Source organism: Equus przewalskii, chromosome 24 (assembly GCF_037783145.1).
Source record: "Equus przewalskii isolate Varuska chromosome 24, EquPr2, whole genome shotgun sequence".
Lineage (NCBI taxonomy): Eukaryota > Metazoa > Chordata > Mammalia > Perissodactyla > Equidae > Equus > Equus przewalskii.
In genome coordinates, this window is record NC_091854.1 from 307,972 (window position 1) to 333,944 (window position 25,973).

Below are 25,973 nucleotides of genomic sequence, written 5' to 3' on the forward strand. Positions count from 1 at the left end.
CCTTCGTCTTTCTGAAGATATTTAAGCTGGCAGCTTGGCCATTCTACAAAGTTACCCAATTTTCCTGGGTTTCTCCCATCTATACACGTTATAAAGCTTTGTTTGATTTTCTCGTGTTATTCTGTCTCATGTCAATTTAACTGGTAGCCCAGCCAGAAGGACCTAGAATGGGTAGAGGAATTCTCTTCCTCCTCTACAAGTCCAATTTATTAATTTTTCTCTTTTCTGCATCATGCTTTTGGTGTTGCACCTAAGAAATCTTTGCCTAAAGAAGGTCACAAATACTTTCTCCTATGTTTTCTTCTGGAAGTTTTATTGTTTTAGGATTTCCATTTGACTCAGGAACCAGCCTAAGGAGACAAGGCCATCTGCAAGTCTCTGGGCCTAACAAGATAAGGCCCTAACAAGATTGGCCCTAACCAAGTGGCAGGCTAGGAGAATCAGCTAGAAGCCACCAAGATCCACATTCCACAGCTTCTGGACTTGCCTGGACTTATGCATGCACCCTAGCACCCAGGAGTCCCCTGAAGTTGACCCAAGCCCCCCATTAGCATAGTAAAAATCACACCCAGGGGTGGAGAGCTAGCATGCTAATGATACAAGCATCACATGTAGTAGCATGTTATATGACAACGCAGGCACGAGCACAACTCCACATCTACATGCCATGACAAAGCACTCCTCCCCAGCCTTTGCCTAATAAGAACGCCACAACCCTGCTCCCTAACGAGCTGGTCACATGCCCCTTTCCTTTCTGCACTGGCTCCCTTGTGTCTCTCCTGCACACAAGCTAATAAACTTTTACTCTTCTACTCTCATTTGTTGTCTCTCTTGATTTCCATCCTAGGGGACAGTAAGAACCCAATGTACTGGTAACACATTTACATCTATGATCCACTTTGAGTTAATTTCTGTTTATGGTGTGAGGAATGGATATGATGAGAGTGGATAGAATCAATCATAAACAGCGTTTAGTATAAGAAGTGCAAAGAGTGACGGAACCTGGGAAGAAAACTTAAGGCCAAGGCTTAAGGAAGCTGAGTTGGGCAAAAAAGACACGAGGCACTGTCGGAAAAGCACCAGGAACATTCTGAATAATCAACACTGTCTAAGATACGCAATGAAAAATGTCTTTTTAACTTGTTTGAGGTCATTAGTGACGTTACAAACAGCATTTTCAGTCAAAACAAACCATTTTGACGTTGGGACTACATCCAACCAACCACTTTACAAGAATTCCCCCTGTGGTAGTAACTGGGGCGAGGTCTGAAATCCCTGAGCATCCTTAAAGGTCACTTCTCTAGGCACAGGAGGGTCTGGCCTTCCCGACACTGAAGATGACGGAGGCAGATTCCAGTTACGTCCCTTGGGGCACTCCAAAATGAGGTTTTGGAGACAAACCCGAGGAATCACTGCCCCGCTGGGAAATCAAAACCACAATCATTGCCGGCTTTGCCAAACTGACACCTCACAGGGGAGGCAGCTGGTTACAACTGAATGAAAAGGCGAGGATGGAAATCTGTGCACTTGGGTAACCCGGGGGCAAAGCAGAGAAGTCCCTCCCAGCCGCCACCCCCTCGTGTGTCTGGAGGAAGAGAGGCGCAGGGCAGAGGGCTCCGCGGCCCAACCTCGTGTCTGGCTCCTCCCGGGTGAAGAGCTCCTGCACTTACCCAGTCCCAGGATGGAGATGTTTAAGCCACTGGCTAAGGGCATCGTGGGCCCGACTCGTCCTTCCCCAAAGGGCACGCGAGGGGCACTAGACGTACTTCCCCGGGCCAAGTGACCTTTCGCCTCCCCACCCTAGCAGCCTGCGGGGTACCACAAGTTGAGCCGGAACCGGGTCTCCCCCGCGCAGGAGCTGGCTTGCCCATCCCCACCAGCTAGTCGTAAAGTGCAGTAAAGGCGCCGGCGTTTTGCGGCACCGTAGGTGAGGTCGGCGGCGTGGATCCTCGCTCGGCTCAACTCTGCCGGTTCGGCAGCTGCTTCTGCGGAGAGGCGGCGGTTAAGAGTTTGGGGAGGAAAGGTGCCCAACTAAGTTTCTCTCAGCGGGTAATTGTCTGCTGTTAGGTAACAAGAGAGGTCGCAGGGTAGGGTTGTTTAAAAATACTTCTTCCAATCTTATTTAATAAGAAACGTGAAGTAGGATTCTCGAATCTTGTGACGTGCCATCCCTCCTCGTGCTGTTTGGGTTTTCATCTTCACTAGATTTTAGGCGTCCTCGGTGTAGCTGACATTTGGTTTTCTTGTTCACTTCGTCCTGCAGCCTCCCTTCCCCTGGATTTTGAAATGCTTTACCTGATCGGCTTGGGCCTGGGAGATGCCAAGGACATCACAGTCAAGGGCCTGGAAATTGTAAGACGCTGCAAACGAGTGTATCTGGAAGCCTATACCTCGATCCTGACTGTAGGGAAGGAAGTCCTGGTAGGTGCTTAAGGTTCTCCAGCCTTCTGGGAAGAAAGCTGTCTAACAGCTGATTTTCATTTCACTAAGCTGAACCGAATTTTCAGGTCTACTTGTTTAAGCCCTTTGTTTAAAACACACCCCCTGCTCATTAAGGATCAGAGGAGTACAAGAATGGAAATCATACATCAGCCAAGTGACTTGGAAAATGAAAGGGTGCTTCGTCTTACTTTACAAGTCTAATTTTGTGGCTTTCTCCGGTCAATAGGAAATTTTACACTCCTGGGGATAGTTATCAAAATCTCTTATTTTGTAAGATAGCCAAGAAATCCTTTCTGAGTTGAATGCTAATGAGGTGGGGACCCACAGCCTTAATGAGTTGGTTATATATTAAGAAACTAAGCTGAAAGCGTCCCCCTTTGAAGTGTTTCCATAGGGAATGCTAATCGCCTTTCTGTCTGTATCATATGCAGAGAGATCTTACCTTTTAAATAGACATCTCCCAGTAAGGCTTATAGCCGTACACTTGTTTATATTGAGTGAATCTGGGACTTAGTAACCATAGGATTTGTTAGTGTATCATACATTTAGCTGACTCATTAAAATTGTGGAGGAGGGGTCAAATTAAGGGCTCAGTAAATTTTAGAGGAGGGATCAAATTCAGGTTCATTGTCACACTCCAAGTAGAATGTACGTTAAGATGAAAAGATTGATGGGCATGTTGTAGGAGGAGGGAAAGGATTTTAGAATTGTCTGGTTTATTAAGTCTCCCACACAAAAAGGTGACCTAGAGAATTTCAGATCTTCTGACCTATCAGATTTGCAACCCAGAGAGTTCTGAAGGTCTCAAAGTTACTTTAAAACCTTAAAGAAGAAGTTAAGGATTGCTGCTTTAGTCGGCCATGCACTGAAATAAAAGTTGTGTCTAATGGCCAGCTTTGATGTGGCTCCAGTTTATTAAGATGGAAACAGAATATCGAAACTCAAGATGGTAGAAAGATTCCTCTCTAATTAGTGGTCAGGGACAACTAGAATGAACTTAAAATCTTCTAAAAAAATATAGACAAATAACCCATCGCTTTTATAGAATTACGTGTCAGAGCATGGCATAGAGGAAAGTTTGGACCTGGTTTTTAAGTCTTTGCTCTTTTGCATATTAACATATGACTTTGGACAAGTCCTTTAAATTTAGTTTCTTACTGTGTAAAATGAGGAGAAAAATGCCTACCTTACAGGTTCTTTTCATAGAGCCTGGCACAGAAGTGTTCAGAGATAGTAGTTGTTAATAGACATGTTTCCAAACTTCTCTAAACCTCAGTTTCTTCATTTGTTATGTGGAGATAATAACCAATTGGAGTGTCATGAAGGGTTTTATTAAGATGATATATTTGAATGTGCTTTGTAAATTTAAGGGCTAGCTAAATGTTAATTTTGGTTGCTGTAATTTTCGGTGTTAATTTTTTCCCAAAAACGTACTTGTAGAGTTTTACTTACAGAGAAGATCTGGGGCTGGGCCCAACGTCACCCACAGGTAAATTGTGTGTACTTTGTTAAGGTGCTAGACTATCTGTTCCTCCACAGTAATGAGCACTAATAGAACTTACTATGCCATGTTTTAAATGCTTTACATGGACTATTAGGACTATTACTCGATAATTACTGTTCACATTTTACGGGCACAGAGGAACTTGCCCAAGGTCATACAGATAGCAAGTGATAGAGCCACAATATGAGCCAAGGCTGTCCTGAGTTGAGATCAGCCACCCTTGACCTTTGTACCATACTGTGTCTCTGTATTCTTACGGATAGATAATTGCGATAATTGCATCACAAAGTATGACTTCAGAGAACAACTACAGAGAAGTTGGGATTCAACCAGAATGGTCAATCCCAGATCCCTCCCTGTCACAAAATTCCATTGGTCTGTTGTCCATGACCACCTCCAGGCCCTCAGTTCATGTTCTTCCCTGAGCACCTTGCCGTACAACATCAGCCACCTTAAATGAATCATTTCTGGAATAAAGGTATAAATAAATAAATTTATGCCTTATATTGTCCGGTAAAATCTCAGAGCCACTTTCTCTTCAACCACTTCCTTTCTTCTTTTCATTTCTACCTTTTTCTTTTTTAAACAAGTTATTATTTTTTTTGTTGTTGAGGAAGGTTAGCCCTGAGCTAACATCTGCTGCCAGTCCTCCTCTTTTTGCTGAGGAAGACTGGCCCTGAGCTAACATCCACACCCATCTTCCTCTGCTTTATATGTGGGACGCCTGCTACAGCATGGCTTGATATGTGGTGTGTAGGTCTGCACATGGGATCTGAACCAGCAAACTCTGGGCTGCCAAAGCTGAGCATGCAAACTTAACCACTATACCACTGGGGCAGGCCTAAACAAATTAATTTTTTAAAATTCTTGATGTGCTTGCACTTAGGTGTACAATCTGGTCTCCATAACGAAATAATTATTACTGTGAAAAAAAAAATTGGAAAATTCTTTTTTCTATAGTGAACATAACACTTTTTTAATCAGTAATCACACAGTATAATATTTTGTAAAAGGCACACATGGATTTTGCTGAAGAAATCTGAAATTTATCTGTTCTTACATGGAAAGCTATTATTTTCAAATTGCCAAACAGGTAGTAGTATTTGTATGTTCTCTATTGTTCAGAGGTTAATTAAACTGGAGACAGTGAATCCAGGAAAGAGTTTTAGTTTTGGTATATACAAGATGAATTTCTTTAGGCACTTTCTTGGATAAATTATTTTATATGCATATTTGATAGAATGCACCTGTGTGCATTGTCCAACGAGTTATACACTATGATCTTTGCTCTCAAGTCGTTTGTGAGTCGTCTACATATACCCAGGAAAACCTAAATAATAATGGAAGATTTAAATAACAATTCATGACAGCAGCGGAAAGGAGAAGCTAAACTTATGTTGCTGGAAAGAACTTAGATGATCTTACTTGAGCCAACAGTCTTGCTTTCACCAACTAAGTGGTATAAGCTGTCTCAAATGTTAAATAATCACTAGTTTTTAATTGTAATGGAATACATGTAAGAGAGAAGATCATTTCAGTCTGTGGTGGTCAGGGAAGACTATGGAATAGATGGAATTTGAGCTGTGTTTTAAAATAACACATCCCAATCATTTTGTTTCTTTTGTTTGAATCATGGTCCAAATAGAAAATGGTAATGTTTGTACAGCTCTGCAGGGTAATTAGAGGAAGCTGCTCATGGCCAAAGGGGACCTGGGGCTCCAGCTACCCTGCAGAAAGCACAGGAGATCACTAATCTCTGCCTGTGTATCCCCATTTGTAGTACATGTCAAGGTTTGGAATCAACCGAGGTTCTGTGACCTTGAGCAGTCACTTTGCTTTTCTATGCTCTTTTTCTTATATGTAAAACAGGGATAAAAATAGTACCTATCTCATAGATTGTGGTAAAGATTAAATGAATTCATATGCATAAATTCTTAGAATGGTGTCTGACCACAGAGTAAGCCTATTTTAAGTGTATTATTACAAGTCTTGTTATTATAGATAAGATTTGATAAGGGAAAGAAAAAGAGTTATTATAGATAAGATTGAGTAAGGGAGAGAGAAAGGGCATTCTTTACTGATGAAAAATAATCGTGAGCAAAAGCATGGAGGAGAAAAAGCACAAGTATTTGCTGCATTTATTCTTGGGCATCACTGAAATAACTTTCATTTTCTCCCAGTGTATCTCTTCCTTCCTTTGTCTTCCTAACCTGCTTTACCTGGATGGCGTCTCGCTCTGTTTCCTTGTCCTCATCGAACTGCTGTGGATTGAGTGGAGGGACAGAAGAGGACAGTAAAGGACTTCACACTGAAAAAAAGGAGGCCGTCCTCTATGACCTTTATTAACTTCCTATTTGTCCTCACCCTGAGTCTGAATCTGCCCTCCCTTCAGTCTTAGAAAATGATTTGTAAGATGAGATTCTCTTCCTGTTCAAGACTAACTCCATCTACGTGGGTTTTTTTCAAACCTCTTTCTCTCCCTTCCTCTCAACCCTTACTCCCATCAGTTATTCTTTTTTCTTTGTGTTCCATCTATTTTAACATCATTCTCCCCTTAGCCTGAAACTATACTCAAATACTATCCATTCTGAAAACTCTTATCTTTTAAACCTCGTCCTCATAGTTATTATTCTCTTTCTATCTCTTCTTTTTCCCAAGCTGTTTGAAAAAGCAGTATACTCTTATTGTTCCCCACTTCCATTCCTGTCTCACACTCCTGTGGGCTGACTTCCTTGTCTCTGAAATATTTCTCTCTTTGTTGAACAATTATTTAGCAGTCGAGAAGCCCAAAGGGCAGTTTTGAGGTTTTTTTTTTTTGAGGAAGATTAGCCCTGAGCTAACATGTGCCGCCGATCCTCCTCTTTTCGCTGAGGAAGACTGGCCCTGAGCTAACATCCCTGCCCATCTTTTTCTATTTTATATGTGGGATGCCTACCACAGCATGGGTTGCCAAGTGGTGCCATGTCCACGCCTGGGATCCGAACCAGTGAACCCCAGGCCATCGAAGCGGAATGTGCGAACTTAACCTCTGTGCCACCAGGCCGGCCCAAGTTTTGAATTCTTAACCTGTTTTATTTCTTTTGACATAGTTTGCCTCCTCCTTGAAATTGGCTTTCAAGGCATGACTGTCTCTTGGTTTTATTCCTACTTTTCCATTTTTCTCAGTCCACTTTGTAAGCACATTTCTCCATTCCTTCTTTGAATGTTAGTAGGTTTGGTTTTTTTTAAAGATTTTGTTCTCTCATTTGTTTCCATATACTTCTTTGAGCCTCTACTCTTACTTTTTGACTAGGTAATACATTAAATTGTTTGAAATTAAAAAGATACTAAGAGGCATACACTTGGAGATTTCTGTCCCAGTTCCGCTTCCTGGAGGCAAATCAAGGCAATCATTACTAATGTCTTGTGTATCCTTCTAGAAATACCCAAAGGTAATTTTAACTTTTAGTTCTTACCCCGTCCCCTATATACAAAATCTGCCAACTTAAAGCCAAGAATGAATTTTGAGTTTTACCTTCATTTTCATGAATGGAGATTAGGGCTGAGATTGTATAAGGCTAATCAATCATTGGATGCTATATAATGTAAATTTAAAATCGTTTGTTAGATCGTACTACTTGTTTTTTTATTTTTCTCTCCTGATCTGGACTAGGTTTGATGCTCCTATAGCACATATAACGCAGTGGTTAACTCCCCACTAGACGTGATGCTCCACAGGGCAGGGGCCATGTATGTCTCATTCACCACTGTTTCCCACCGTCAAGCTTAGAGCTTGGCATGGAGACTGTGCACAAGAAATATTTCTCAAGTGAGTGAGTGAATGAATAATTAAATGAGTGGGTAAATTTAAAATAATATAATGCCAGTCTCTTACTGGTTTTGCTCTCTCTTCCCTTTTTAAACAGCATTTTTCAGGAGGATCAGCTATTTGATTATATTGGGGTGTTTGTGTGTGTTTGTTTCTCTTAAAAGGAGCTTTTTTTATAAACATTCTGTTGTCTCAATTCTATAATAAAATGTTTCTTAAGGTAAGTGATAAATATGGAGTGATACATGATAGAAGTCTTGAGAAGAGAGTGGGGTTTTGTCTTGTCGTTAAATCACTTATCAAATATCATTTAGGATTATTGCTAGCATTAAGCTGGTAGCATGTGTCTTGCTTATCTTTAAGAAATGTGAAAAGTCCGGAAAAAACTATTATTTCCTTCGGTTTTCAGTAATCATATGTGTTTCTCTTATATAAGTGAATATAAATGTTCTGCAACTATTAAGTTTTCTGGATTCATAAAATTAAAGGAAGGTATATAAAAATAATGATTAAGAAAAAATACATGGTAAAAGTGAAAATAAAGAGAACATTTTTCGTCTATAAAAATGCCATTGTCATTTGACTTGTGATATAATCCTTATGACTCAAACAAACTTAGTATGTAAGAAATAGTATTGTCTATCGGTGCATCCACTTGTACTGTATTTGAATTACATATTGCTTTGTCGGAAATCAGTTATGAGATTCATGATTTTGTATAATAGCTTGTAACTACTACCACGTGGCCGCTGGCACACTACTAACTCACTCTTACACGCCGTGCTCCGGTTAAGGTCAGCCTCCTAGGTTTGTTCTCTAGAGTTGAACTTCAGGAGATTAATTCACAAAGCAGTTGTATAGCGACTTCCTATATATTTAGAATCCTTTTCTTTTCCCTGCAACTTTGTCTTTTTTAGCAGGAACTAGGAAATACAGTTTTATATTAGTCTTTCCTGCAATTATATAGGAATGTTGGCTGGTTCTGTAAACAACTAAATCTTAATTTTCTATTATTTCTCATTGACGTTACCTTTTATTTTAGCCAGGGTCCCTTAGATTTTCCTATGGATAATTTAGTGAAACTTAAACTACCATGTATGTTTGTAATTATTGTTTAATGTATTCTGTATTACTATGTTTCTGCAGTAAGGCTCATGCATACTTGTTCTCTCTTCATCCTACAATGTTCTGCCTGGTTTATTAGACCCAAATTTAGAGGTAAATTTAAAATGCAAAAAGCCTCAGATGTTAGAAGGTCTGCCTCCTCTTGGGATATTAAGATAGCCCCAAAGACAGAGTTTAATTGCAACATGATATAGAGTGTTAGCTTATTGATGAATTGTATTCAATGATCTGTGTTTGGATAGTTGCCAAGAGTTGCACCAGCCCCAGACAAAGGTTGTTTTGTGTGTATGTTTTGAAATGATCACCTACTGTTTCATTTTATATTGGACTTAAATCTATAGGAAGAGTTTTATGGAAGAAAATTGATTCTTGCTGATAGAGAAGAAGTGGAACAAGAAGCAGATACTATCTTAAAGGATGCTGATATCAGTGATGTCGCATTCCTTGTGGTTGGGGATCCATTTGGGTAAGTCAAAGCAGACATTTTGAATTTCAATTTATTTACTCTTTTGTTTAATAAGAATTATTCTATTACATTTAAAACCTTTTACCTGCCAGGTCCTGATAAGAGACTCTGTTTCCCTAGATTCTGTCTAAAATTTCGTACTTTAAACTTTCATTATCTTTCCATTAATGAAGAAAATCTGCTTAGTAAGGATGTCATCATATGTATCACTTACATTGGTTATCAAGTGTCAACTCTAAAAGTTTGTATCATTTCTGCTGTTCTTTTAGAAGGTCACTTAGGGCATCAAATGACTTAACTAGTACATCATTATTAAAATAAGTATGTTGGATTATCAAGAGCGGTACCTGCCATTTGGTTTGCAGGTAATTGCAAGCATCTTCTGCTTGCTTTGTCCTAGGCTTTTTTTCTTCTTTTTTAATCATCTAATATTTAGCAATACTGCTGTCACTTTACTTGCCTCAAATTTATCATTTATCAAGCCTCAGATTTCAATTTCTTATATCCATTGGGAGCTCTGTTCTTCCCCATTAATAAAAAGATGGGTTTCTACTTGTCTAGTCAAGCATCATCAATCTCTAATGTCAAGCTAAACAGAAGAATTCTTTGTCTCCAGCTGGTGACCCAAGATTTATGTCACAGATTTAAGGAACATAAGGACAATTAAATCACTATGAGCCCACCACCAAGGATATTTTTCAAAAGAATGGAGTTATATGTGCATGTGTCTGTCAAAAAGAAAGTAATTTGTATCAGTATGAGGTGCCAGAGATTGTGTATCATTATTATACTTGGTTGCAAACGACATTGGATAATCATACATTTTAAAATATTTAAATAGTTTGTTTTAGCCTCTGACATTGTTTTCTGTAAAAGTATGATTTCCTCCAAATTATCAGTACCTGTCTTCCTTTTTTAGCCACAAAATAGTAAAATAAAATGAGGGTAATGAAAAATCCTGTATATAAAATGTCTTGGAACTCCTGTAGTGTCTTCTCATTATCACACTGATTTCTGCCCAAATCCCGTGTTTTATATATGCCTTCTGAACTCACCAAGCTTCTCAACTTGATGGTACCACAATTCTAATGGTCACCTCAACGAATAATCTCAGAGTCACTTTTGACTTTCATGGCATCCAGTCACTGACAAAGTTTGGTAAACCAGTGTACTCAAAGTGAGGTTTGTGAACTGGTGCCAGCCCACAAATCTTCTAGTCGAGGAGGAGATGATTACAGAAATTGAGAGTAAGCGTTTAGAAACTTTTATAGTAATTTTAAAAAGTAATTTTATCTCTGGTGAATCTAGTAATAAAAACTTGGAGCTTATATTTTGTATTATTTTATATTTTATTTTTCTAATAGTTAATTTTTATTGCATTTTGAAAAACTATTTTTCCATGACAATTTAGAACTTAAAAAAATACTGGCCTGTCTCCACAGTTAGTTTGATAAGCACTGCTGTTGACTTATTTTACCCAGTTTTTTATGTCATTTCATTCCTTTCCACTCTGGCTACCTCTATTCTACCTAATCCAAACTCTTATTATCGTACACCCTGGCTTAACATAGTGGCCTTTTGCCTGGTCTGGTTATAGACTCTTAATTCATTACCTAGGCTGTGGTCGAATTCCAATTTGTAAAACCACATTGGAAGTCTTACCTGGGCTCAAAATGAGAACATGATTAGTTCCATCTTTGGCTAGACATGAAAAATACCGTCCAGCCTGCCCTCCTACTGATGTTCTGCCATTCTTGTACTGAAACCCACACTCATGCCAACCAGTTTGCGCTTCCCCAGTCATGCTCTTCTCACCATCACACATTTGTTCAAACTATTTTCTTCATCTGTAATGCCCTTTGCCCTGTTTCTGACTGTCAGAAGCCTACCCATCTTTCAAAGCCCAACTCAAACATCACATTCTCTATGCTGTAGTCCCTAATTACCCCTACCCAAAGTTATATCTCTTCCTAACTGCTGACATATCATATTAGTTTTCATGTATTACCTCACAATGTATTTCTTATATGTATATCTACTCTTTAGATTTGCAGGCTGTCCTTCACATTTTTATCTCCTGCCTTTCCTTCACAATAGTTAGTATATAGTACTAACTAGTATATAGTGGACAACAATTAAATATTAATTGAAAGTGTTGTTAAATAGTTTGCCTGAGGTCACAACAAAGGAAGACCAGGCATATCTCAGACTGACATTTATCCATTCGGTACCTTTTGAACATATCTCATGACAGGCACTCCTACGTGCTGGAGATATATATATATTAGATGATGATAAAACAGGTTTATGGTTTAGTAGGGAAGGCCTACAGCAATTGAAGAAAAAATAATAAATTTTAAATTTTGACAGGCCTTAAAGGAAAAAAAATAGGGACTAACAGGGATAGACTTATTTATACAGAGTCATATGGCAAACCCGTTTTGTGGAGGTGATATTCAAGCAAGTATCTGAAAACTAAAAGGAATAGCAGGAAGGAAGAACATTCTAAACAGAGGGAACCATAAGACTATTCAAGGAATGGAAAGGCCCCAGCAGCAAGAGCGTAGTGAGTGAGACAGAGGGACGTGAGGAGGAGCTAAAGAGGTGGGCAGGAGCCAGGCCTGGTAAGGCCTTGGAGGGAGGAGGGATTTTGTTTAAAGTGCAGTGGTAAACCTTTGGAGGATTTTAAGTTGGAAAGAGTCACAATCTTACTGACATTTTTTTTCAAAAATTTTTTATTTTCCCTTTTTTTCCCCAAAGCCCCCTGGTACATAGTTGTGTATTTTTTTTAGTTGTGGGTCCTTCTAGTTGTGGCATGTGGAACGCCACCTCAGCGTGGCCTGATGAGCGGTGCCATGTCCGAGTCTAGGATCCAAACCAGTGAAACCCCGGGCTGCCGCAGTGGAGCACACAAACTCACCCATTCAGCCACAGGGCCGGCCCCTGATTGACATTCTTAAAAGATCACTCTAAATGCTTGGGTGAATGGACTTTAGGGAGACCAGGGTGGCTCTGGTGGAAGAGAGAAAAAGACAAACTTAAAAATATTTAGAAAGAAGAATGCCAGGATGCATATAGTAGATGAGAAAAAGGAAAGAAGTCTTCCAGGATTCTGTCTTTAGTAACTGAGTAGTTGATGGTGCCTCTCCTTGAAATGATGAAAATCAGTAGGAAAAAGGACTGGAAGAGGGGCTGGCCCCATGGCCGAGTGGTCAAGTTCTGTGTGCTCTGCTTAGGTGGCCCTGGGTTCTCAGGTTTGGATCCCAGGCATGGACCTACTCCACTCCTCAGCCATGCTGTGGAGGCATCCCCCATACAAAGTAGAGGAAGATGGACACAGACGTTAGCTAAGCGACAATTTTCCTCAAGCAAAAAAAAGAGGAAGGTTGGCAACAGATGTTAGCTCAGGGCAAATCTTCCTCACCAAAAAAAAAGGACTGAGGGAAACAAGAATTGGTGTTGATTCTGGAAATGTTATAAGTTTGAGGTGTCATGTAGGCAATTTGATATCTACTAGTGGAGCTCAAGGGAGGGGTTATCCTGAATCTATGGCTTTTGAAGTCATCAATATATAGATGATATTTAAAGCCACAAGAATGGGTGGAGTTACTTCACGAAAGAACAAGAACAAGAGAAGAGGACCTAGAATCAATCCCTAGGAAACTTTGGCATTTCATGGTCTATCAAGAGCCAGAGAAGGAGAAAAACCAAGAAAGTGTGTTGTCACAGAAGCCGAAAAAAGAGAATGTTTCAAAAAGGAAAGAGTGGGGGCTGGCCCCGTGGCCGAGTGGTTAAGTTCACACGCTCTGCTGCAGGCAGCCCAGTGTTTCGTTGGTTCGAATCCTGGGCGCGGACATGACACTGCTCATCAAGCCACGCTGAGGCAGCGTCCCACATGCCACAACTAGAAGGACCCACAACGAAGAAAATACAACTATGTACCAGGGGGGCTTTGGGGAGAAAAAGGAAAAAAATAAAATCTTTAAAAAAAAAAAAGGAAAGAGTGGTCAGCTTTGATAACTGCTGAAAGATTGAGTAGGAAATGAGGATAGAAAAGTGTGTGTAAATTTAAAGGCACGGTGTTTGGAGCTAATCAGTTGTGACTTTATGGAGGAGTTGGTACTTGGGCTGGGACTGTGTGGGGTTCAGTAAGTGGAGATTGTGGGGTGGTCCTGGGGGTGCGATTGGGAGGTAGATGGGAGAATTCACTGTAAATGAAAAAGACTGAGACCCAAAGAAAGAGCCTTTATGCTTCTCAGAATCCTTAAGGGACTTTTCATGGCCTTTAATCTTTTAATAGTCTATCTGCTTTTTCCTTTGGCTACTCATCTTTTTGACTACGCTACAGCCAAGTTGTACACGTAGGCCATTTCATAAGTGGTTTGCAATGTTCGTCCTCTATGTCTTTGCTTATGCTCTTTCCTTAAAACAGACTGTTCCTCCCACTTTCTATTTAATAAAATGGTAGATTCTTGAAGACCCAGTTCAGGTGCCACCTCTTAATGAATTCTCCCTTACTTTATTCAAGAGTAAGTACTTTTTTTTTTTTAACTCCTAGACAATTAAGTTTCCCTATGTCAGTGAGTAATCATGTATAACTTTGTATTCAGATTTATGTAATATTTACTATACTATAGTTATTTTTCATTTTCACACTGAATCACTGTTGGGATATAGTAGTTGAAGACAAGATGGTAGGCAATGTGTAAATTTTCATTGAAGAATTAGAATTTGAGAGAACTAATTGAGATAAACCAGTAAGGCAGTACAGAAGGCAACAAGACACTGAAATTCTTCCTTATATATGACCCCCAAAAATGTCCTTTCTTTAATTTTAATCCTCTTTCTACTCACTTGAATAAAAAATTTAAAAAGAAGGGAAAATTGTTCGGTCAATCTCACATTCTTTTTTCTAGTATTTTTAAAATTGTGGCGAACTATATATAACATAAAATGTACCATTTTAACCATTTTTAAGTGTATGGTGCAGTGGCATTAAGTACTTTCATATTGTCGTGCACCCATCACCACCATCTCCAGCAATCTTAGATGCTTGAAGAAGGCAATTGAAATCAGTTCAGTCAGTTAATGTAGTTCTCATCTTTGCCTTTTTATCCAGGTTATTGAAGGGAATATAGAAGTTAATCACATAAAGAATGTAAATGACTAAAAAAAATACTACATCAGTAGATCTGAGTCAGTCATGTGAGAGATGAGTCTTAAGTTTTTTATCCCCATAAAGAGCAGTTGAACAGGGTCATCATTAAACAAATTCTTTCTAAAGATGGTTCTGTTTTTATTCCAGTCTGTATTTTAATATACTCTGGAACTACAGATATTTTGTAATAAATGAACACATAATTTTTTATCCTTATGTTGTGTGCCCTTTCCTTTATGACAAACACACATACAAAAATGTACCTTTATTCACCTGTCTTCTGTGTGCCCAACTTGGGTCATTTGATTGCTTCTATTCCATGTAATTAATGCATTCCAAGAGTGCTTGTCATCTAGTGACTATTGGATAAACATCAGCATTAGTATCATTAGTCCATTTTTTTCTCCAATATAAATAAAGCTGCCGTGTACAGATTAATGTATATGATCCTTTTCCCTCCTCTCACTTTACTCATCCCCACATTTTGGATTGTTTTCTAATGGTAGATTCTCCGAAACAGGTTTATAATACCAAAAAACTCAAAAGTTTTGGACATGGACATTTTCAAGCATATAATGTCAATTTACTTTTCAAAAGGATTTTACCAATTTATAATGAGAATATCAGTTTAACCATTTCATTGTAAATAGTTAATTTTCAGATCATTAGCCATACCTGTGTCAAATGTGGTGGTACTATATCTGCAAACTAATGTTATTATAAAATAAAATTTTGAATAAACATACCAAGTCTTATACATTCAAATAGGTCACCATTATGTACTTTATTTTTTTGACTCCATTGATCAAAACATTCTTGAATCTCCTCTTTTGAAATTGCCTTCAGAGCAATTCCAAGTAACAGCTATGTTATTAAGAAAAGTTTGTAAGGTTTTATGGGCACGTGGCTCAATCCAAAATCGTGTGTGTGTGTGTATGTATACGTGATTTTGGATAGAACCGCGTGCCTAGAAATAGTAATACATTTGTTTTTACACACACATACTTTCCTAGTCACGATAATGAAGCATTTTCATGAGCTACAAACTGGAAGGAATGTTCAGTATAAGGGCATAAGCCCGTGTTTCAAATTATCTTTTTCTTTTCCATGAAGCAATATAATCTAGGTAATCGTGATAATAAAATACCAATTTTATCACAGTTTTTCCTAGTAGAAACCCGAGGAGCTTATTTAATCACATTTATGGCAGTTTCACAAAATGAAATCACTTTGCCAGGTCATAAAATCTTCATAGTACACCAACCACATCTGGTCATTTTAAATGAACTTGTATCAAAGAGACATATAATTTTAAACCAGGTTTTTTTTCCTGCTCATCTATTTAAATAACTCACCAAGTAACTAATTCAGTTTTCTTTAATCTTAGTGTTAAGTAGTGAGATTCTTTTGAAGGTGATATTAAAAACATTTTTTACAACTGGCATTCATATTATTTTTTAAAAGCTTACTCTAAATCAAATTAATGATTGTTTTTCATATTAGTTTTTATTTTATGTGTGTGATTAAAAGCAGGTTTCCCTGGTGGGCATTTGTTCATCTGTTTCTGACTGCCTCATGGGGTGAAAGCCCTTGATCTTCCTACTTGGTATGCATTGACCAGTTGTCAGCTTCTGCTTGTTTGTATGTAGCTCCTCAAACATGCTAATGTTGCATTCCCCAGTAGGGCCTGGAGTTCTCATGAAGGGGGGAAAAGGCCTTTAATAATGCAGTTCTAAACTGATGTGGGCTTACATTTCACAATATCCATGTTTATATTTACATATATTCTTTCTCTACCCAAATCTGTTTAATTACAATCATTAGATTTATGTCAAAAAAGGAAAGGCAACAGGCAGAATATGCATATATATACACATACTAATTATACACAGTCACCAGACTGAAAACAGTTATAAATGACTGCTAGACTAATGTAAAATCCAACTAGGATTATATCCGATAGAACACTAACATAAAGACAGAGATTGACAGGCTATGAAAATGTTCTGTGTATTCTGCCTTGTTGTATTTCAAAATACAAAAACAAAGCCTTCAAAATAGAGCAGAAATCAAGGAGTGGGTCTAGTGGTGCCATAATTTAGAACTCTGGAGCAGTAATTTTAAGAGGTTTTTTCTTTTTGGTAGGGGAAGATTCACCCTAAGCTAATATCTGTTGCCAATCTTCCTCCTTTTTTCTTCCCTTTCCCCCCTCAAAGCCCCAGATCATAGTTGTTTATAGTTCTAAGTTCTTCAGGGTGGTTCTTTGTGAGCCACTGCCACAGCATGGCTGCTGATAGACAAGTGGTGTGGTTCTGTGCCCAGGTACCAAACCCAGGCCACCAAAGCAGAATGCACAGAACTTTAACCACTAGGCCATCAGGGCTGGCTCAAGAATTTTTTAAAGGGACCCTAAGATCAAAAAGTTTGAGAATTGCTATTCAAGAGCATGGTCTCTGAGCTTATACAGTATTCCACAGGTGGCTTTTGCAGGTATTAATAAGATGAAAAGAGCAAGTAAAACTTCTCTTTGTTTCTGTAGCTGCCAAGGCTGCTTTAAGAATATTACAGGTGCAGTTTAGTGTTGTGAGGGCATGTGTAGACTTACACTTTTCTTGCCGGAAAGCCCACGTGAAAGCCTTATGCAGGCGTGCAGCAGTATTTGAGGAAAAGCCATCCCCTTGACCCTTTGATGGACTTCAGCTCATGAAATCTTATAGCTTTACTGTCTTACAAAGTCATTGTTGTTACTTTAATCCAACCTGATCTTTTCTTACTACAGGGCTACAACACACAGCGATCTTATTCTGAGAGCAACAAAACTGGGAATCCCTTATCGGGTTATTCACAATGCTTCCATAATGAATGCTGTAGGCTGCTGTGGTTTACAGGTAATACTATGCAGGATGTTTTTTTAAATGGTGCTTAGCAAAAATTTTTTGTTTTTCTACAAATTGCAAGTAGATTTTATTATATTTCATGAATTATAAGACATTATTATTTTATACTACATCACTGTGTACTGTTTTATAATACTAAATTTTTTTTATACTAAGTTTTCTTGTAACTTAGATTTTTTCCCACTAGTTGGAATAGGCTATTGATATTTAGCTAGAGAAAGATTTTAATCTTATATCCAACTTGTGCATACAAAAAAGGAAATATAACATAATTAAATTGGTTAAATATTCCTGAAACCTTTTTTCATTCTTCCAAATAGCTTATTCTGCATTGCTGAGGCCCACGTTTTTCCACTCGGTATTGTTTTCTGTGGCATCAAGAGCCTTGTGATGCAGCATTTCTTAAAATAATTTATAATAGGGCCAAAAGTCACTGATACGAGGCTTTTAAGGCAGCTTTGCAGTTTTTGATGTGTCAAGTCAGTTGTTTTAATCCAAGACTCTTGGTTCTGAGGGGTTAAAATAGTGCTTCATAACCGTTTCCAAGATTTTCTTCCAAACTGCTGGCATTCATTTTCCAAGTTTGATATTTGTGTTCTGGTGTTCACACATATATAATCCATGACAACTATGATTGCTTATGGCCAACTGTGGTTTTAAGACCTCATTGATTCTTAAGGCACGTTCATATCAGATATATTGTAACAGGAAAAAAAATGTGTATCTTAGAATCTATGAAATAAGATACTCTCTAATATATTTTCCTAGACTGCATAATTTAAAATAGCTATTTACATTATCATTGTATGCATGGCACGCTTAAATTTTAAAATAAGTGTATAGATATATTTCATAATGCAAAAAGTTTGGCAAAGTCCGCTTCCTTATAATAGCTGGTGTTTTTTTTTTTTTACTATTTGGATTCTCATTTATGGAAAAAATGATAACCTATACCAGTGGTTCTCAAACTTTAGTATTCATCAGAATCACCTGGAGAGCTTGTCAAAGAAATTGCCTGGCATTCCCCTTAGATTTTCTGATACTGTAGATCTAGGGTGGGGATCTGAGAATTTGCATTTCCAACATTCTCAGGTGATGCTGATTCTGGTATAGGTACCACACTTGGAGAACCACCAACCTAGACAGATAAAAAATTTCTTACAAAGTTAACGAACAGTACTATCTTTTTTTTTAGCATAGCAGCATTGGAAAACAAATATGCTTGCTAAATGTAGAATGTTAACAAGTTACCTCGTCATGCTCTCTTGATCAGTTTTTAAAAGGGGGAGTGGGCACCACTTTAGACAGGCATTCTGTCAAAGAGCTTTCCCGTGAGTTCAAAAAGAGCCTTTGAGTTATTGAACAGAAGTGCTGTTTGGGTGCTGTGACAGACTTGAACAGTTTATGCTTTCCAACATCTTTACCTTCGGTTAAAGAGTAGTAGCATGAAATTCCCAACCTAGAAATGGGTGCAAATTTTTTTAAACTGTCTGTTTATCAGCCCCTTTTCAGCTATTTTATTGTTTTTGTTTTATTCTAAAGCAGCATAGGGAATTCAGAATCAGCCATTGAGTTTTTTTCATGAACTTTTTAGTTTATTAACTGAGAGAAGACTCTTGATTATCAATAAAAATGAAAGTAAGTAGTTGCGTAGAGTAACACTTCTGCACACACATACACACACACACAGCCAGTGATAGGCCTTCTCTTAAAGGCTATAAAATACAATTCCTTACCACAAACCCGATATTCTTTTAACGAAAATTTTCCTTGTTAAATGAAAAGTATATTAGAGGCTGCCAAGTTACACACTGTTAAGAGGAATAGTGATCCATTTATTCAACAAATACTGTTTACCTACTTATTGTTGGTGTCCTCAGTGCCTTTGAATACAGTGATAACCTGACCAAAAAGGTCCGTGTTCTCAAAGAGTGTGCATTCTAGTAGGAGGGAGAGGCAATAAGAAGTAAAAAAATAAATTTCAGGTAGTGGTAAGTATAAGAAATTCAAGTAGACTGATAAGTTAGAGAGAGTCACTACTCTAGTTGGGTGGTCAGGAGAGGTCTCTAAGGTGGTAACATTTAAGATTCGATATGAATCAAGAAGGGATTAGCATATTCCAGTCAGAGGGAGCAGTTCATACAAAGACCCTAAAAGTGGAAATGAGCATGGTTTGTTAAAGGAACCAAAGACAGGCTTTTTGGAGAGTAGCAGGCAAGGGGAAGGGTGATCTGAGGTCAGACAGGTGAGTAGGGCTGGCTCACTAGACTCCTAATCCAACGTCAGGAGTTTGGATTTTATTCTAAGTGATATGGACTGCCTTTAGAGGGGTTTAAGCAGTGCAAATACTTGATCTGATAAATGTTTTTAAAAGATATCTCTAGCTAGTGTGTGGAGATTGAATTATTACCAGGCAAGATGGGAAGTCAGGAAATCAATTAGGAGGCTGTTTTAGTCCTTAGAGGAGATATGACAGGAGCTTGGACTGCATGGAGGGGTGGAGTGTAAGAGAAGATCAAAAGAAGTAGACTTATAGGTGTAGTGTCTATTGAGAGAATTGAGATTTAGGGAGATGTAAAGAGCCATTTCTGCCTTGCTGATAGTCCTAGGAGAGGCAGTAGACTGTATATGCTACTAGATTCTTTCCCACCATCTTCACTAGCACAGTTATTGTGGTCCTTACCCCCATGGACTTGTCTATGGGGGCTGGACCCTTCTATCCCCATTGCTCAGTTGGTTTCTTATTTTGGTTGGTTATATTAACTTGTCATTTCTAGAGCACTTGCCTCCTGTCCTAGGAACCCTCTGTCAGTCTTCCTATGCTTTCAGGACCATTATTAATCTAGAATTGATTATGTAGAAAAGTATGATTAGGTTTATCTTTCTCCCAGACCATTGAAGGCATGGATGCTGCCCTGAATTTTCATCTTTTGTCTTGTGAAGAATAGGTAGTCTTCAAATAAATATTTAGCACATGTATATATATATATTTCTTTTAAAGATTGGCGCCTGAGCTAACATCTGTTGCCAATCTCTTTTTTTTCCTCCTTCTTCTCCCCAAAGCCCCCCAGTACATAGTTGTATATTCTAGTTGTAGGTCCTTCTAGTTCTGCTATGTGGGACACTGCCTCAGCATGGCCTGATGAGCAGTGCCATGTCCGCACCCAGGATACGAACCAGTGAAACCCTGGGCCGCCAAAGCAGAGCGTGCAAACTTAACCAATTCGCCACAGGGCTGTCACCAAGCATATGTATATCAAGTGAAAGAAGTGAGTCACAGAAGACACATGTTTTATGATTCCATTTGTATGAAATGTCCAGTAAAAGCAAATCTATAGAGACAGAAAATACTTAGTGGCTGGCTGGGGCTAGGGGTAAGAAGAAGGATTAGCTCTAAATGGACATAAGGGATCTGATTGGAGTGATAAAAATTTTCTAAAACTGGATGTGGTGATGGTTGCACAACTTGGTAAATTTACTAAAAATCATTGAAGGTACACTTGAAATGGGTGAATATTTATATAAATTATACCTCAATTAAGTGTTTTAAAAAATGAATTACACAAAGTTTGCTAGATGAACAAGAAGATGAAAGACAGAGGGAAATGTACAGCTAAAGAAGAGAGTCACGGAAGCACTTTGGGGAATCTGCAATGTATTACAGAAACACACACACAAATGAATGCATATGTACATACCACAGAAACCTTGGCTCTCTAGGGATTAGTTAACATAAGACTTAATGTATATGTGGGGTAAAAATTGACTATAAATTTGGTGGAATTGGTAAAGGAAAAATATAGTGGAAAAGATTTAAAGTTTTACTGCAGATTGAAAGGTCTTGGTTTTACTTTTTGCTCAGGCAGTAACTAAGGAGTCATCTCGCTTCTCTGGATCTTGGGTTTCTTAACTACAAGGGGATGAAGTAGGGACAGGAGGAATGTTAGACAAGAGCAATGGTTTTCAAACTGCCCCGTGTTTTATGAAGATGCTTTAGAGATTCTGCAGATAACGAAGTAATTGACGCCAAACAACAAAGAGTAAATCCCCAAGACAGCCAATCATTATTAACTCTGTTGATGTTTTATTTAAGAATTCATTTGGAAAAGAGATTTGGCAGTGAAAAAATGAAGAATACTAAACTCGATAAGCTCTAATATCCTTTAGATTTGGAATCTAAAAAGCTGGCCTGTTTTCAATTGTAGGGAAAGGTTACCTTGACCAAGATGTATTAGATACACAAATTTTCATTGAGTAAATGTTAAGAGTTTTCAGAATTAAAACAGTAGTTATAAAAATATATACTTAAAAATCATGTTATTTGAAATTCCTAAGTAACAGATATTTGTAACACTTAAATATTACTTGTATTTTGAGGATTTTTCTCAAAGAAGAGTCCATTTTTTTGTTTAGGGCCAAGCAAGTTGGTTGTATTTAGACATTCCTGATAATGAAAAACCAGAGATTTTTCTCAAAACACAAAAAAAATTAGAAACAAAGTCCTTCTTTTCTTGAATTTTTCAAGTTAAGTGTTTAGCACATTAATCATATAGAATCAGAATTGCTTTCATTGACCGTTGCTTCTGCTTTAGAAGACCCATTTTTAAAAATAATTCTTTTCCTTGATAATAAAGGACATACATACTCATAGAAAATTAGGAAAATACAGTAAGTATAAAGACAAAAATAAAAGGATTCATAGTCCCACCACCTGGAGGTAAGCACAGTTACCATTCTGGTCTATTTTCTTTCAGTCTTTTTATTCAACACTTACTGTGTATACATTCTCCTGATTCAGACAGGCCAAATAAAAGAAGAAAGTACAAATCCTAAAACACTTTCTTTATGTGATATTTATCGTTTATTGCTAATCATTTATGTGGTGGAATATATTCATTCTTTGGTAAGAATTTGGTGACTAAAATGGTTTAGAGACATTTTGAAGGACAATAAATGAGACAATTCACTGACACCAAGTAGCAATGATTTTTGCGTTATCAATTGTGGCTGACTTCAGGGAAAAGATTGTATAATTTTCTCATCATTATGAAATACTTCCACTTTCTCTGGCTGTTGCATAAGCAGCCTTGATTATTGCCATATGTTCCTCTGTTTATATAATACATTTCTACTTTGAAAAAAATGCATATTACTTTCAAAAAGTAACAACTCATTTCCTTCCTTTATTTTCATAAAACAACACTCATTGTAATAATCAGCATTGTTGACCTTGTACTAGTTCTCACTGTTAATTTTCAGAAGCATTAAATTGGTTTCAGTGTTGTCTAGGGACTAATGTAGAAATGATAAAGCCCAACATAGTACGAAGAAAACTTAAACTAGGTAGTAAGGATATCAGAGCTCTACACTGCCTTAGAAGAACTCATCTGATAAGTTCTTGATTCTTTTAGTCACTTTGGAATTGTGTTTGACCACATGCTAAATCATGGGCATATTAAATTTTTTTTTTTTCCTTTTGAGGACGATTAGCCCTGAGCTAACTGCTGCCAATTCTCCTCTTACCTGAGGAAGACTGGCCCTCAGCTAACATCCATGCCCATCTTCCTCTACTTTATGTGTGGGATGCCTGCCACAGCATGGCGTGCCAAGCAGTGCCATGTCCACACCCGGGATCCAAACCAGTGAACCCCAGGCTGCTGAAGCAGAACATGCGAACTTAACCACTGTGCCACCAGTCTGGCCCTTATAGTTTTCTTTTTAAATTGTATATCTGATTGTGCCACTCTTCTACTCAATCCTGGTAAATCCCATCCTATGCAGAATGTTCAGTTACTTGTATATGTTTATGTGTTAGCCATATTATAAAGTCCTTGATTTACTCATCTTCACATCTTCTGTGGTACTTTATTTCACTGCCATGCGTATTATCAATGTACAACAAATATTAGCTGACTTAAATTGTTTATTTACTTATTCTCCCCCACCCCAAGATGGATCTTGTCTTTGAAATTATATGCCTTAAATTGTAATTCTTTCATTTAATTCATATGTGGGTTCTCTCATTTGTGTGTTAGAATATAAATCTTGTAGCTCTTCTGTCTACATTGTCATTCAACTTTATATACCTAATGTGTGGTCATATCCATAATCTTTCTCAGTGTCAGCAAAAATCAGTGTTACATCAGTATTAAGGAAAATGCATGTGAGGATTAAAAACACAACAACAACTCCAAGACTGGCGTTATGTATAGAAGAGAAAACTAGTATCTTGATTATGTGGTTTTGTGGTGCGGTTTTTGGCTCAGCTATCTTTTACCTCACAGATTTAACTGTTCCCATTTAGGCTATGCGTGTGTCAGAGAGACATGTGGGGCTTAATAGAGTTCTTAGCAAGTTAGATTTTCTAATTTTTCCATATGCAGAGAAGATATTTTTTAACTTAAAAATCATAAAATATTTTTCTTTGACTATAAAATAACAGAAGCATTAAAGCCTAATTATAAAGTGTAATTTACAAAGCATCTATGCTTTTGAAAGGAAAGAAATATTGGTAGCAATGAAATGAGCTAGAAGACTAATAAGGTCATTCAGGCAGGTGATGTTGAGGGCTAAAACTAAGGTAGTGGGAAAAACAATGAATAGTCAGTTTCTGGGTAAATTATAGAGCTGAAATTGATAGGAATTGGCACATGGTAAGATGTCAAGAATTAGAGATACTTGTTAGAAGCAAGTCAGGCGGTATCTATTTCTAGATAATTGCTTAATGCCATCCTAAATATTGCCCAAGATTTCCTACTTCTCTTACTTTGTTCATGCCGTCTCATTCTTCCGCCATGTTCAACTTCCCCAGTCTAAATCTTCTCCATCCTTCAAGGTCCAGCTTATGTCTTCTCTCTTCAGAAGTTACCTTCAGGTGCTCTCTATGTGGGAGAAGTGCTGAACTCTTATAATATAGTCTATATCTCATTTTTCATTTACTACCTAATATTTGTCTTTCTTGTGCATCTTCTCACTCCAACTAGACAATGCCCTATATATAATTAAATGGGTAGTTTTAAGTTGAGATTTTGTTTGTCTTCCATAGATCAAAACTTGATCCAATATCAAGTTAAACTGTTTTCTGTATAACTTATTTTAGATCAAAACAAAAATAGGCCTGTATTTGCCTACTATTTTTAGAAAACAGCCCTTTTTGTAGTTGTTAAATTTAGATTTGCATCAATAATGTTTTGGGGAAAAATGATCACAGCACAAAGGCTTGTATTTGTAAGACGGTAAGTGCTTAGGCTGCTGCAACCTCAGTTCTCGTCACTGTATGATTTTGCTGCAGTGTATTTTTATAGTTTACTGTAAGTCCTTCAATTGTGAAACACAAAGTACTGGTCCTTCTGTTCTTTGAGGTACTGACATCTAAATGGTGAAACCATTTGCATAATGTTCCAGAAGTCATTGAAGAAGTTTACACCGCAACCATGTGAATGGTGACAGTCTGTAAATCAGGGTCCTGGAAAGCAGTGCTTATGTGAGGTTTTCTTTAATCCCCCAAATTAAATTCACAGATGCTTTTACACAGTGTTTATATGTGACTAGCATCTCAATTCTCTTTTAAATGATCTTTCCCTTTCTTTTTAAATGAAGAATTTACCTCCATGACTATATTTCTATGATTCTTAAAATATTGAAGACCCATTTAAAGTATTTATATATGATTGCATATATGATTTTCTTTAATAGTTTTCCCTTAAAGTTTTTTATAGAGTAATACTAATATTTCAGAATCTGATCAGAGATGCCAAAAATGCTTTTTAGAATATAAACAGTTGAACTTGTTAGAATTAAATCATAAGCATAGTTTAGAATATTTGGTAGTATTTTCGAGCTCACTCCAGTAAAGAAAGCAGTTGGGTTGTGACAGGACACAGCATTTTAGAACATCTTCATATCATCATTATAAACATCATTGTTATTATATCATCAAATCCTTAACATTTATTGAGGCTTTACTATGTGCAAGGCACTAGGCACTCTACACACTTTGTCATTTAATCCTTGAAGAACCACATTATTAGGTTTATGGTCATTATACCCAGTTTGCAGGGGAGTTCCTCCTCAAAGTCAGGAAAGTCACTTGATGTGTTTATTATCACCCAGTGACTAAGAACCAGGGCTGTGACCCCGGGCTTTCGCCTGTTCTGTGAGGTGTCAGTGAGACTGCATACTCCAGGAGGGCCCGAGCTCTGTTTTGCTTCTCACTTTATACCTGTGTGTAGCATAATGCCTGGCACATACTGGGTGATTTATAATAAATATTTGGTAGATAAATTTGCCTCTCATAGAACAATAACAGTAACAAGGCTAGGTCAATTTCTTGTAACTTGGGTGAGTGTATTCCAGGAATCCCACCTTGGACCTCTAAATGTATTTTTCACAGAGAAACCTTGTTACATGTGGCTGGAAGATTTATGACTCTGGATTCTTGGAGTTATATGGGTCTTTATACACTCATCTGTGAATTCGACTGCCGCTGGGTCGCATGGATTCTATGGGGGAAATGCCGTTTTTTTTTAGGAATATTAGCCCTGAGCTAACATCTACTGCCAATCCTCCTCTTT

The 25,973-nt window shown here is 37.8% G+C and overlaps 1 protein-coding gene and 1 long non-coding RNA gene across 6 annotated transcripts in view; one reads left to right on the forward strand and one right to left on the reverse strand.

Moving 5' to 3' along the window:
- The window catches only part of LOC103550055 (uncharacterized), a 113,457-nt gene extending 111,648 nt beyond the window's left edge, over positions 1-1,809 (reverse strand). Inside the window, exon 1 of the long non-coding RNA XR_544672.2 lies at positions 1,671-1,809. This is a non-coding gene — a long non-coding RNA (uncharacterized lncRNA). The remainder of the gene's footprint in view (positions 1-1,670) is intronic.
- DPH5 (diphthamide biosynthesis 5) overlaps positions 1-25,973 on the forward strand; it is a 62,812-nt gene that overhangs the window by 25,771 nt on the left and 11,068 nt on the right. Inside the window, exons 1-4 of one of the 5 annotated variants that reach the window (XM_070592167.1) lie at positions 1,313-1,927; positions 2,264-2,421; positions 9,221-9,345; positions 17,283-17,391. In XM_070592167.1, coding sequence (XP_070448268.1) covers positions 2,287-2,421; positions 9,221-9,345; positions 17,283-17,391 — 369 coding nt within the window. In that variant the 5' untranslated portion in view covers positions 1,313-1,927; positions 2,264-2,286. Of the gene's footprint in view, positions 1-1,312; positions 2,088-2,263; positions 2,422-9,220; positions 9,346-17,282; positions 17,392-25,973 lie in introns of those variants that run through there. The other 4 variants (XM_008518785.2, XM_008518784.2, XM_008518786.2 and 1 more) reach the window with 4 other exon arrangements.